Below are 13772 nucleotides of genomic sequence, written 5' to 3' on the forward strand. Positions count from 1 at the left end.
ACTGGATTAAAGAATATTACTTTAAATGTTCTTACCTTACCTGTGTTCTTGGGTCTTGGGATTTAGGTTCCAAAGATGAATTCCTAAAAAGCAAAAACAAAAAACAGTGTTTAAAAAAAAATCCTGATGTTTGTCTTGGCAAAGAAATCATCTATCTTCCAAAGTGACTGCATACATGCTTTCCCCTGGCCTACACCTGAACTTGTGAAGGATGATTGAAACCTTGAGAATGGAGAAGGTTTCAATCATCTTTCACAAGTTCTTCTAGTAAAAATTGAGGGCCCTCACCTTAAATTCGGGGTGATAAATTAAAATGGGAGAGTCTCGAGTCGTGTCTTGAAATCAATGTAGTACGCCTGGAGTTTGAATACAAAAAAAATACTGTAATCATTGTGACAAGGCCAGTTTACCTTGTCATTAAGAATCTTGATTTCAAGTAACGCAGGGCGGGACCATCGTGTCAGTGTTTGACCAATCACAGGCTGGATAACAACCAGGTTACTGAATTAGGTTCAATTAATTCATTTCCATTTTGGACGGCATTTTAACGGCTCAGACAATTAGAGAAAAGCTAAGCGCTCACAGGGACAGAGGCTCTGGCATATTAGCAAAACCTTCATGCTGCAAAACCGACTGCAAGATGGCGTCTGATCGGTCAACTATGATCAAGGTAAGGTTTCTCTGCAATCGAAAGCAAAGCTATGGAAGAGACTGTTTTAGGGGATTATGTGCTTTTTTGTGGCATTCAAAAGGATTAAAAAGTACTTGGACCAAATAGCAATACTTTGAACATTTTTCTGTCTTTAAATCCCATTTAAACATTCATATCGACTTCCTAGATCCAATTGCTTATGTAATCCAAAATCCACAAAAATATGATTAATATATCCTATATATTGTGCTTTATACATACTTATATAACTACTTTAGACACCTTAGTCTTGGTCAGTTCTGTAGTATAACTTAAAATAATTTAGCCTATGTATCTACACCATGGATAGGCAACGTCAGGCCCGGGTGCCAAATTCCTCCAGCATAAAACCTTTGGCCCCCAAGAGAATTTTGAAGAAACATATATTCATAAATCAGAGACCAAATACGTAACAAGGACTCTAAAGTTTGAAAAATGCTGTCAATATTTTCACATTTCCCAGCAAAACACCCCATTAGGTCATATGTTATGTGTAAAACTTATATTTGTAGTAAAAAGGTGCTTTACTTTGGGCTACAATTGTGAGTTTCGGCCCTTGGCGTTTTGGAAATTAAGAAAATTGGCCCCCCATGACACAAACTTGCCCACCCCTGATCTACACCGACAGAATGTTTTGAGATGTTAGGAAATGCAGTTATGCAAAATGCCACGAGAGGGTGCACTTATTCCTCCTGTGCACAGATGACAAGGGCAGCAGTGCAATTAAATGAAGAGCGCATGGCTACTGACAGGATCAGAACAAGTTCGGTTTAGGATTTTGGACCTTATAGGATGTGTCTGTATGACGTTTGCCGGAGAGCGAGATGGCGTTTAGAGGCGGGCTGATTATTGAAACGTGTGAATCTACCCTCTAGGAATGTTTTTGGTATACAGTAATATCGAGTTGGCCTATGATACACATAGTTAAAAGCTCAAGGCAATTTTTGGAGGATCGAGGTTCTTTAAAGGCACTATACCTGATTTTTGTCTTTTTGCAGTATTTTGTAAACTCAGACATTTGTTGGGAAAAAAACATGATAATTATAAAGCAGTTGTATTTGTAGTTTACTAGCTTCTCCTTTCATTGTTTGTAATTTAAAAAAAAAATCAGGTATAGAGTCTTTAAGGTGGTCTGGTTTCTAATTGGCAGATAGCCGAACCAATCACAGCAGTATTCACAAAGTAATGTCCCTAACTACGTGGAGCTGTTGTAGTCCTAACCACTGTAACACACAACGACGTTTTAATCCAAAGCAAACCATGTTCAGAGCCAGCAATGACAGAAATGCCTGTGTCGGGCCCCTCTCTGCAGTTGTTTGCCGTTAAGCTCCTTCACAGCAAGTCGCAGCGATGCAGACATAACAGGTGAGTGTTGGACTGGAGAGCAGCCCCTACTGACGCAGTTGGACTTCAACGCTCTGCCTGTTGCACAGCTGTCGTCACGCTTGCTGTTTGGCGTAATTCACTGTCAATCTGAGTGTGTTAGACCCGCCCTTTCAGGGGGGTCCTTCTGTCGCGTGTTCAGGCTATTAACCTGTGTAGAATAGACAGAGAGCAGTCTGGCAAAGGCAGGATAATTTTAAAGAGCAAAAATACAACATGGTGAAAGAAAACCTGTATAGCAATTTTAACCTCTCAACTCCTGCCTGAACCGAGAGGATCTTTTCCCTCACGTCATCAGATTTTTTTCCCCGTCATTATTTTGTTGGGTGATCAACTCATTTTTGTAACTTTTTTGTCATTTTTTTTTCTTTTTTTATTTCAGATTTTTATCACAATTTTGTAATTTTTTTGTCACATTTTTGTAATTTTTTTGTCACATTTATGTCATTTTTTGGTCACATTTTTTGTAATTTTTTTGTTACATTTTTTCATTTTTTCTTCAATTTGTTTGTCAATTTCTTGTGACATTTTTGTGACATTTTTGCCACTTTTCCATCAATTTTTCGTCACTTTTTTGTCAATGTTTTCTCACTTTTTTGTCACATTTCCATCATTGTTTTTTTCGTCTCAGTTTTATTGCTATTTTCACAGCTTTTTTCCCAGAAGCTTTTGGACTGGGGTAAAACCAAACTGGAGAAAATGTGCTCGGTTCAGGTGGGAGTTAAGAGGTTGAATGTTACCACCCACCAAGATCTTCTGTCCAGCGGCTTAACACTTCCTTGCAGTGTGCACCTGCGGGGCAAGCTGGCCCACAAATGTTGCAACTCTGATGATGGATCTGTGGTATAAACACCAAAATACACATGCACCTGCTGAGGCTGTAAAAATAAGTGGCCCATTTAGTCATGCGAAGATCAATTACTGCTCGCAGCAAACACAAAGTAAGGAGGACGGCCGGTTCACATCGGAATCGGCGTCATTCTGAGGGCGTCTCACGTGGATCTGTGGAAAAGGCCGGAGAGACGCACGCTATTCACCTGAGATTTAGGCGATTACCTGTCTTGGACTTAATGATGGATAAAACACTTACACACTAAGTTTCAGTTGGAAAGATATTAAGCACTGTAGCTCCATCATGTTTTATGACAACGTTGTTTACTGCCTGTTTACATCATGCTCGGTTTCGTCTGAATAAGGTGACTAATGCCCTGTTAACGTCACATCATATGCTATAACGTCAGAGCAAAATATAATCTAATCTGTAATAAGAAACATCATAAACTCTCTCAACGTCATCCATGTGTCTTGGTTAAGGTGAGCGAAAGGTTTTGTTTCAATACAAAAAATGTATTGACACAACTGAATTAGAAAAGAAAAGCTTTGTATATGTTGAAATGTGTTTTTTTACAAATGCTTCACCAAATGTGCATTTGTCAAAGATTGCTTTAAATTTTTTGAGAAAAGGATTAGAAAATGCGGCACATCAATAAAAAAATGTCATTTGATTTTGAACTGTTATTACATCATTTAGTGTTACGACAAAAGAGTCACTATGCCCTCTGCTAGCTTGTCGATTTAGTCCTAATGTATCATGCAAGAGAGTAACTCTAACGATATGGTATGGCCGTTTATCTATTTGAGGCGACATATTGATCTCATAATATAGCATTTTACATTACAGCCAGTAATGCACTACCCCAGGCATCAAACACATGTGGGGAAATAGTGATTATTCAAACTTTCCTCTCATCACCATCTAATGCAGCTGCCTATGCCCCAAATGCAGTTGGGCCTGGCCCATTTCGAACCCCTACATCCACAGAGAAAAAGCCTTTAAATAACGACCTGGGCCCCGCTATCGACTGTGCCGTCACTGTTCCCATAGCGCACTCCACACCCATCCTAGCCTGGCTTCTCCAAAAGCGAACCCATGACCTATTTAGAGTCCTCACACCACAGGAACAATCCATGGTCTACAACACCCAATTCTACAAAACACGCGGCTTGGAGGCACAAACAAATGACATTTTAGGAAACACTCAGTTTATCATATTGCAATAGAGTTGTTTTGGGGGTGAGGAGGGGTTATGCTGCTTCTGTAAAATATGAAACTGAATCTTGATGGTAAAAATATATAACAAATGTTAGAGCAATTAATCAAGATTTAATCAAAACCACAATCTCAGAAATCATCACGGGACTTTATTATCGTCAGGTTTGCAGCCATTTCTTTGGCAGAAACAGCTCCAAGTTTTTGAGTTTAGGTGAGATTTGTTCTTGTTTGAGTTGAGGTTTGTATAAAACTAAGATATGTCTAAGTTCATGAATCTGCTACATGTATTTTTTTCTTCTTTTCTTCCATATGTAATGTGATCAATTGCTGCGTTCTCAAAAAGGTCTCAGGAGACATTTACAGTTCCTTGACAAGTGAACAGTCCGTCTCCTCCCAACCGTATATGCACTTTCCAGTGTGGAGCACAACTGCTGACCCGCGTGGTGTGACACTTGTTTGAGGACGTGTTTCGTAGTTTGCAAATGCCAGCTATCTACAGTGACACCGCACGAGGGAGAGTGGGAGGGAGGGTGAGAGCTGTGAGCATTCGAGCACTGGATGTGGGATACTGAGTGGGATCGGCACCGGAGCTAGATCAGATGGCAGATATTCCCAATGTGTCAGACTGGCTAAGACTGACAAGACTCCTAAAATAACCATACATTGTTTTTGGACCATGTTTTTGGGGCTCTGAGAACACTTTTTTGGATATCTGAATTGTTGTCAACTTCACAAATTGAAACCGGGAGTTGGAATCCTGGAGCGTTTTGATTGAAAGTGATGAGTTCTGTCTTCAGCGAGCGAAAGCGTCAAGTGTGGTCGAGCTAAGACATGCCAGTACTGCTGGAGGAGTTTAGAGTGTCTCCAAGCATAACAAGCCTGAGGAACATGCAAGAACTCAGCAAGAGACATTTGCAACAGAAGAAGTTGGAGAGGCATTGACGAAATCAGCAGCACACAAGGTAAGCCAAATTTTATATACAAATTATCTTTTATCACTGGTTTTACAAGTCAGGTGGCAAACAATAGGTGTTAAGATCACAGCCCAGCAGGCAAAGCGTGGCACACCAGACTATACTAGATATTAATATCCTCAACATCCTGCCTCCTAGCAACTAGAGCTTTGAGGAACTGCTGGTTTTAAAAAGACACACGCGCGCACATGCCCATGAAGTCGGGGAGATTATGGCTGGGTTCAGTTTTATCAATGGTGGGACTGCATTCTGAAATCTTGAAAGTTCATGCTTCGGGTTTAACTAAATCCACCAAACATGCTGCACCTGTTCTTTTGTGGGGAGCACATGCCCACAGAGTGTAAGGACATCTGCGTTGCCCACACTCTGATCTCATTTAAAGGCTTTAGTACAAACTAGATCCCACTTGGTCTAACTATGGTGCACATGTTTTTGTACATGTCAGTCACTGAATGTGGAAAATAGATTCATAATTACATACATGTACCTATCATAGTCCCGTGCACTGAGTAGCATCCAGTGCTCCACAATAAGTGCTGTAAGTGTGTAGTGACGATATTCGTCTCGATATTCCATTTTGTGCTCTCCTGTCAAAGCCCATGGGTCAAAAATCTGGTCCAGGTTATAGCCTAAGTTATATGTTTCATGCATTTTCATGAGTACTAAATATAATGGATGATTAAAGGCAAATATGCTTACATTTTTATTGTTGCTGTCTGACTTAATTGTGTTTGATTAAGTTCAAAATTGTTTAATGTAATGGGTCCAACATGATCCTGTTGGAAAAATCCGGCAGGCCTGTTTTTTGGGACGCATATTTTAGATCACAGACTCGGGGGGAATCGGCAGCCCTCCAGTGGCTCTAATCACCGGCCAGTTGGACTAGACCATCATACGTCATATAAAATGGCAGGGCATTGGATTAGCTGGCTATTTCTGCCCTGTTTAACTACACAAACATGTATTGTATACACCGTGGGTGAGTGTTTGCAACAGCCAGATTACATTTGAGGATCAGAAGTGATTTATGTTTAGGGAAATAAACATCAGTCTTGAAATCGTTTTCATAAGTAGCTGCACTCCCAGGTTATTTAGGGTTATGAGGTTACAGAGTAAAGTGGAAGGCCTGGGAGGTAAGATCAGAGTTAATTTTAGGTTGCTTGCTGTTCAGTCATTGATCATGCTTTCATTGTGTGATCATTAGACCTGTTCTACGAATTACTGATTGAAATGCTCATGTAAAGAAGTAATTAAATGAATTACTAAACCCTAAATGCATATTAATTTTTGATCCATATCTTCCACAGACACATGCCTCCCCTCTAACTCTTCCAGCTCTGGACCCTGGTCATCTGAACGTAGTTGTATGAAGCAGGAATAACACGGCCTGCAGAGGCATGAGTGTGGAGAGGTCCAACCACCACAGCTTTGTGTCTTGTGAAGACGAAAGCTTCAGACTCAGTACTATGCCTGCTGTTGGCACTTTTGGCAATGGCAAAATCCACACAAGACGTCGATACCACACCCGCTTTGTTAGTAAGAGCGGACAATGTAACATCCAATTCTCCAACATGGACGAACTGTCGCAGAGGTACTTGTCTGACATTTTCACCACCTGTGTGGACGTACGATGGAGGTTCATGTTCCTGCTCTTCAGCCTGGCCTTCGTGCTCTCCTGGCTCATGTTTGGTTTGGCCTACTGGGTCATTGGAACACTGCACGGGGACATGGAAAACAATGATGAGAGTTTTACTCCCTGTGTGACAATGGTGCGGTCGTTTGTGGCGGCGTTCCTGTTTTCTATTGAGACTCAGACCACTATAGGGTATGGAGCCCGCTGTGTCACAGAGGAGTGCCCTGCGGCTGTGTTCATGTTGGTGTTTCAGTCCATTATTGGCTGCATCATTGATGCCTTCATGATCGGAGCCATAATGGCCAAGATGGCGAGGCCTAAGAAACGAGCCGAAACACTCCTGTTCAGTCAGAATGCAGTCATTGCCATGCGTGATGGGAAATTGTGTCTCATGTTTCGAGTGGCCAACCTGAGGAAGAGCCAAATTGTAGAAGCTCACGTCAGGGCTCAGCTAGTGAAGCCTCGATACACCGAGGAGGGAGAGTTCATCCCTCTGGACCAGATGGACATGAATGTGGGCTATGACAAAGGCACTGACCGCCTATTCTTGGTTGCTCCCCTTACGGTCATACATGAGATAGATGAGGAAAGCCCTCTATTTGGTATCAGCAAACAGGACTTGGAGACGGCAGATTTCGAGATTGTGATCATTCTGGAGGGTTTGGTGGAGGCCACTGCCATGACCACACAGGCGCGGAGTTCATATCTACCTTCAGAGATCCTTTGGGGGCAACGCTTTGAGCCTGTCATCTTTGAAGAGAAGAACCTGTACAGAATAGACTACTCTTTTTTCCATAAAACATTTGAGGTACCATCCACGCCTAGATGCAGCGCTAAGGACATGGAGGAGAGGAAGTTCCCCACCTCTGGGGCTAACTCCTTTTGCTATGAGAATGAGCTGGCCTTCATCAGCCGCGATGAGGAGGAGGCAGAGGAACATCAAGAGCAGAAAAAGCGTTTGTCTGATGCGTCGTCTCGAAGAGAGTCCGAGATCTGACTGATCCTTTTCTCTGCCACATGACAAACCAGGGGCCAGTGACTGCCTGAGCAGTGGCACGAGGAGCCCTGAGCACTGCGGCCTGAGCAGCAGTGGTATTTAAGTATGAAATCTGTATTTTGATATGAAACACAACTGAAATACTTGCTTTTCACAAGTATGTGAAAAGAATTAACAAACAGGGTAAATATAGTTTGGTATTTTGCAGAGGATCAAATTGAAAGTTAGTTTGCTAAGAACTGCTGACCTTATTGTAAGATAAAATCTCAATGTGGATTATGTAAGTTGTCTATTTCTTATCACAACGATAGTTATAGACTGAATAAACTAAATCTCCCTTTTCATCGCCATCTAAACTTAAAAACATTCTTTGTGGATAGCCATTTTCTCAACTCTTTAACAAATAGTACAATATGAGACTGTAATCAGATATAGTGTGGTGTACAGCTGGTATGGCGGCACGATAGGCTATAAGCACGTGAGCGTCGAGCACGCGTGACTTCCTGGTGAATCGATATTTTCCTATGAGTTAGTAGTGGTGTCTTGTCCAAATTAATAAATAGCTCAAGATTACATGAAGGCAGTGAGTCACTGATGGACACTCAATAGCATCATGTCAACAACATTGCGTCGGAAAGAATTCACTGGTGGAAACTTAGTCTTGATGCAAACGGTTAACACTAAATAAACATTAAAGGTGCATTATGCGACTTGTTATGTGATAAAAGTAGATATTTGTGACTATTTGACCCTGTAGTGACCCAGCAGCAGTATGAGTGGTTAACATGGCGCCTTTACTTTCGATCACAGTGGTCTCTACAACGCTCCAGGATCACTTGTTTTGTAGGTTTTCTGGTGAGAGGGCCCGTCAGCAGTGAAAACTTTCCAAACAATTGATCCTGGATTGTTGTAGAGACAGCTGTGATCGAAAGTAAAGGCGCCATGCTGACCACTCATACAGCCGCTGGGTCACTACAGGGTAAAATATGCACAAATATCACCTTTCTTTTTTCCACATAAAAAGTCGCATAATACACCTTTAATATAGCACCAAGATTTGAAAAACAAAATTCAGGTCACAATGCGCTTTTAAAATATGCCTTACCATTTGAGAAGTCTGAAACATGAACCATTTTACTGTTACAGGAATGGCATGCATTTCAAAACATGTTTGTGGAGGTCTAAACCAGTGGCTCCCAGCTGGTGCCGCTTTAGGGCCCACCTTCAACCTACAAGTCGTGACCCAAGTAAATATGTAGATTTCAACTTATAAATCAAACATCCCGGCGTTGAACCCTCTTATAATAGCGTATGATATCAAAAGTACAGTATTCCCTGTCTGCAAAATCAAAACGTATCATTATTTTTAGCAATAGGACCCAGTGGATATGGACTTGAGACCCACTTTTGGGTCCCAATCTATTTAGGGAACTACGGGTCATGGACATATGGATATTTTGTTGTTTACATGGATATTGTACTGCCAAACTAATTTGCCACTCCATTAAAATTGAGATTTTGCTTAATTGCGCTGCCAGCCCTGCTATTTTTCAACCTGATTATCAAAGCTTGACAAACGTCTCCAGCGCCCTTGTGGAAAATAGGACAGGTGTGCTAATAAAACTATTGGGTCGGAACATATACACTTTTAGTAGTTACAGGTGAGATGAATTGGCTTTGCCGCTATGTTTCATCACAGTCCAGCCTCCATTTGGGTTAACTCCTAACACCTGACTGCCTTTTCAGCAAAAGCACCAACACATTTGTATTTTTATCTCCTGCTGACTTGTGCTGAACAAATGAGCTGAGGACCTCCAGGCGCTTGGGAAAAACAAATCGCGCTTCCAGAAAAGCTCTTTCGTCCTTAGTCAATTGTGCAACCATCATCCCCCGCGTGTACATACATATGAGGGGGGTGTTTATTTATTTATTTTGGTCACGTAACCTTTCGGACTGAGTAGCAACTAGGCACCTGACCAACAATGCTATCGTAAGCCGTGTTTGAGCTCGATGGACTCTTAATAGCATCTGCAAACAACTTTGACCTCTCGTCTTCCATTGCATTTCGAAGCGATCTCGGCTTCTTGGTGTCATTGTGAGAAAATGATTTACAAAGCGACAGGCGATGCTGACTGAACAATAAACAATGCATTACCAATAAGGAATCCTATAAGTTCTTTTTGTGGTGCAGTACATACGTGTTAAGCTTAGGGATTGTCTTTGTACCAACATGCGCTTCAAGGGGGTAGCAAGGGGTAGCACATGCCACCCCTGGTCCCACTACACTCACAATACAATTTGTGCTAGAGTAATATCGCCTAACTATAATAAATATGGGTAAATTGATGTATATAATGATAAACTCATGCGTCTAAGTGCACCAGAATGCTAAAATCAGTTCTCAAATTAGTGCTGTTTTCAAGACGAGCCCAGCCTGATGTCACCCTTATGGCATAATTGCCCCCATGGGCCACCCCAGTGAAAAGTGTCTGGACATGCCCCTGCTTCATGTTTTGCCATGATCTAATCTGACAGACAGAACCTTATTATAATAATGTGAATATCTTGACTCAACAGAAAAAGTAAAATACATTTTTAAGATGGGGTGGCTTAATAAATTAGACGTGCATGCTATAGCCATATTCATTCCATTTTAATAATAATCAGTTTCTCAAGTATAAGCAAAACTGTACTGTCAAAAAGCCGTGATATACTGTGAAAAATACTCAAGTAAAATGAACCTGCTTACAATGGACCTGTGGATATGAGTCTTGACCCAAGAGAAACTATTGAAGCGATGATCTAAAAAGGGAGAGGTAGCACCCTCTCTGGATTATTATTTATGGGTGAGATTTGGTGAGACGGGATCTGCGGAGGGTCAGGGGGTTCTTCTTTCAGTCTTACGTAACTCAGGGAGAATCTGTAATGGTGCAAAGGCCTTGGCAGGGGCACTTGATTTGCCTGCCCTGTAACCTTGAACGCTAGAGAAGGGCGCACGTAGCACAAAACTGGATAAATCCAATCTGTCACCGATATGTATTTCGGTGTCGGGAGAGTACAGCTGTGTGTCCGCTCAATAAACAAGAGCGCAATCTGGTCAAGTCACTGGGTAAAAGCCATGCAGGTCCACCGATCACAAGGTCACAGAGAACTTGTTCTACAAATGTACATCTTTGGGCTACTTTATAATGTGATCATGCAAGGGTGGCTCCAAGACCAGCCCATGCTTTTAAGGATTTCAACAAAAATTCCAATTGAGAATGGAACACTTTGATATCAGCATTCTGGCTCTGGAACTGGAATTTTGCTATCAACATGAGGCTAACTTCCTAGAGAAGACTCACTCACAAGTAGCCTACTCACTGAAATAAATATCAAAACAGTACGTGGCTGAAAACATGCACGGTTGGATAATTACGAACAGGGGCGGACTGGGACTGAAAAACAGCCCTGGACTCTGACCAGCATGGCCCAAATTATATAAAAAAAATAATAATTGTGCACTTCCACAAATACATATTTTAACCTCTTACCACCCGCCTTAACATTAACAAGTGCATTTTCCCCAGTTCGGCTTTTTATTATTATTTTTTTGATCGGTATCATCAGCAAAAAGAGCGGGAAAGGTGGACGTAGAACCAGAAGCAAAATCATTAATATAAATAATAAATAATAACGGCCCCAAAATTGAACCTTGTGGTACACCATACTCCACGGAATTCCTTTTAAATTCATGTTTTTTTATACTGGGCTTTACCCAAATCTAAAAGCTTCTCGACTGGAGAGCAACAATGTAACGCCTCATTTGAAAGCTAAGACCTACAAAAGTGATGGAAACTTTTCGTCACGTCGCCACATTTTTGTCATATTTTTGTTGTTTTTTCAATAATTTTTTCTATCATTTTTCGTCCGTGTTTTTCTCATGTTTTTGTTGACTTTTCATCCTCTTTTTCTCGCTATTTTGATGCTTTTCTTTTTAGCTTTTAGATTTGGGTAAAGCTCGGTTGAGGCGGGACTGGTGGCCCGAGAGCCAGTGGCCCTTCTGTGCTCTTCCAGAATGGACATATGGCCAGTCCGCCCCTGATTACGAATAATGTTGAAAACTTTTACTCATGATGCAAATACTTCATCAGAGGAGATTTCTGTGCTTTAGTGTTTTAGCCTTGAAGCTAAAGGCTAACGTTAATTCAACGCAAACAATGAGTAAAATAGCACCACCATCGGAACAAAGTTTTGTGAAACACACTGGGCTTGACATTTATTTATTTATTTTTTCTGCTCTTTCAATCTTTATTTTTAATTTACGTCAAAATGTTTATAGGAAATAGTCTTTTCCCTACACTGGCTAACAGGAAGTAAAGCTAAAACCAATCCATGCACATCGCCTATTATTCCAGTCGTGACCCATTCCATTGTGTTTTTAAGTTGTTGTGTGACAGGACATTTGTAGCAGCAGCCTGTTGTTCCCATAGGAATTACATTGTTATTTGGGGTCCCCTTGTGGACTTTTACACAGGGCCACTACAAAGCAAGAAGCAGCCCTGTTGATTACATTATACCGCTGATCTAAGATGGCAATTTCCAGCCTGAATTACTGCTATTTTCCTCTAAAACTTTGCTAATCTCCTGAGCTTCTGAGAAGAGGTCCATACAGGTCCATACATAATACAAAATTATAATGTGTTTTAGATTGATTACAAATTTGAATGAACTTTTGAATGTAGATAACACATTTCACTTAAAATTCAGGCATTTTTCTGGTTGGAGAAGGGTGCTGGGGTTGTCACTGTGCATCCACTGGGAAGATAGAGGCCAGAAAGAGAAAGAGGTTGTGAACCACTGGTCTAGAATGTGACCTACTTGTGCCTCGTAATAGGGAAAAAGCTCCGAAAAGAGTTACTGTCTGAGAGTAAGATGAGAGGCTACTGCGTAAGTGCATTTCATTTCTGCCATTGCTGATAGTTTAAGTTTCAGAAAGTTCCGCTGCTCTACATTTCTTGAATGTTCTCAGATGAACTTGTATAAATTGGGATGCCTCCTACCCGAGGTGGGAGGTGGAGGAGGAGGAACTGTGGAGAGGGGAACTCCTGGATATGCAGAGTGGGCTGTTCAGTTCACTTTCATCACAGCAGTACCTACATAGCCGATTTCTAAACCTGTTTCAGTTCACGACATGTGGATTGTATGTTCATTCAGAGGCGGCGAAACTAAAATGACAGACAGCAGGGGTCTGAGTCTGCAATAGGGTCTGAGTACTTACAGTATGTTTACAATGTGTTAATACACGGCAGAGTTTGCATGATAGTATCAGACTGATACATAATACATATTTTAGGTCTAAAAAACTTCTAGATACACTATAGGGGAAAAATGTAAAATGTGTTACTTATTAGAAACTACCCAACAGTTAGAGAAATACGAGCTCCTGAATAGCAGATCTATGAAAAGTCCATGATACAAGATTAGATATAATTAAGTTTATATTGAATTGTTTTTTGCTTTTAGGTTTAATAGGGCATCAGTGGCTGCAGTATATAGTGGCCCCAACTATATAACGCATTTAACATTTATTATCATTTCAGGTACTATACATTAAAGCCTAATCTGGATAACAGACTTTCATGTTTTCAAATTTAAGGAGGGGCCGGAGAAGGGTCCTGAGCCACTGGGTTCAAGACATTGTCCACGAATCCAGATTTCAATAGTGTGACACCAGTTCCAAGTGTTACATAATACTGTTGTCGTGTTCTTGGGCAAGACACTTCACCCACCTAGTTCTACCAGCCAGCCCCAGGGCAACTGTGGCTACACATGTAACTCACAAATGAGTATACGGAGTGAATGAATAGTGAACCGCTGTAGTGCTTTGAGAAGACTCGGTTGTACGTCTGCCAAATGTGCTACCCCAATTAATCCAGGGAAGTTTAAAAAAAGGTCAAGTGCCTCTAATAGAATGACTTTTTCCTAACCTTATTTTGCTTTCCATTCAAAACACATTCCAGCTGTCTGGACTCTCTACGATGGCCAGCATGTGCGCACTA

The 13772-nt window shown here is 41.2% G+C and overlaps 1 protein-coding gene across 1 annotated transcript; it reads left to right on the forward strand.

Annotated features, from left to right (window-relative positions):
* The first annotated feature begins 4668 nt into the window (after window positions 1-4668).
* On the forward strand, window positions 4669-8164 carry kcnj12b (potassium inwardly rectifying channel subfamily J member 12b). The gene is made up of 2 exons (XM_079564311.1): window positions 4669-5089; window positions 6409-8164. Exon 2 carries the CDS (start codon window positions 6499-6501, stop codon window positions 7729-7731), a length of 1233 nt encoding a protein of 410 aa, XP_079420437.1. The 5' UTR covers window positions 4669-5089; window positions 6409-6498; the 3' UTR covers window positions 7732-8164.
* Window positions 8165-13772: the final 5608 nt, after the last annotated feature.

Source organism: Gobius niger (genome assembly GCF_951799975.1).
Source record: "Gobius niger genome assembly, chromosome: 10".
Taxonomy (NCBI): Eukaryota; Metazoa; Chordata; class Actinopteri; order Gobiiformes; family Gobiidae; genus Gobius; species Gobius niger.

What these genes read in the sequence shown, in the direction of transcription:
- kcnj12b (XM_079564311.1), top strand. Translation starts at nt 6,499, where the DNA reads ATGAGTGTGGAGAGGTCCAACCACCACAGCTTTGTGTCTTGTGAAGAC.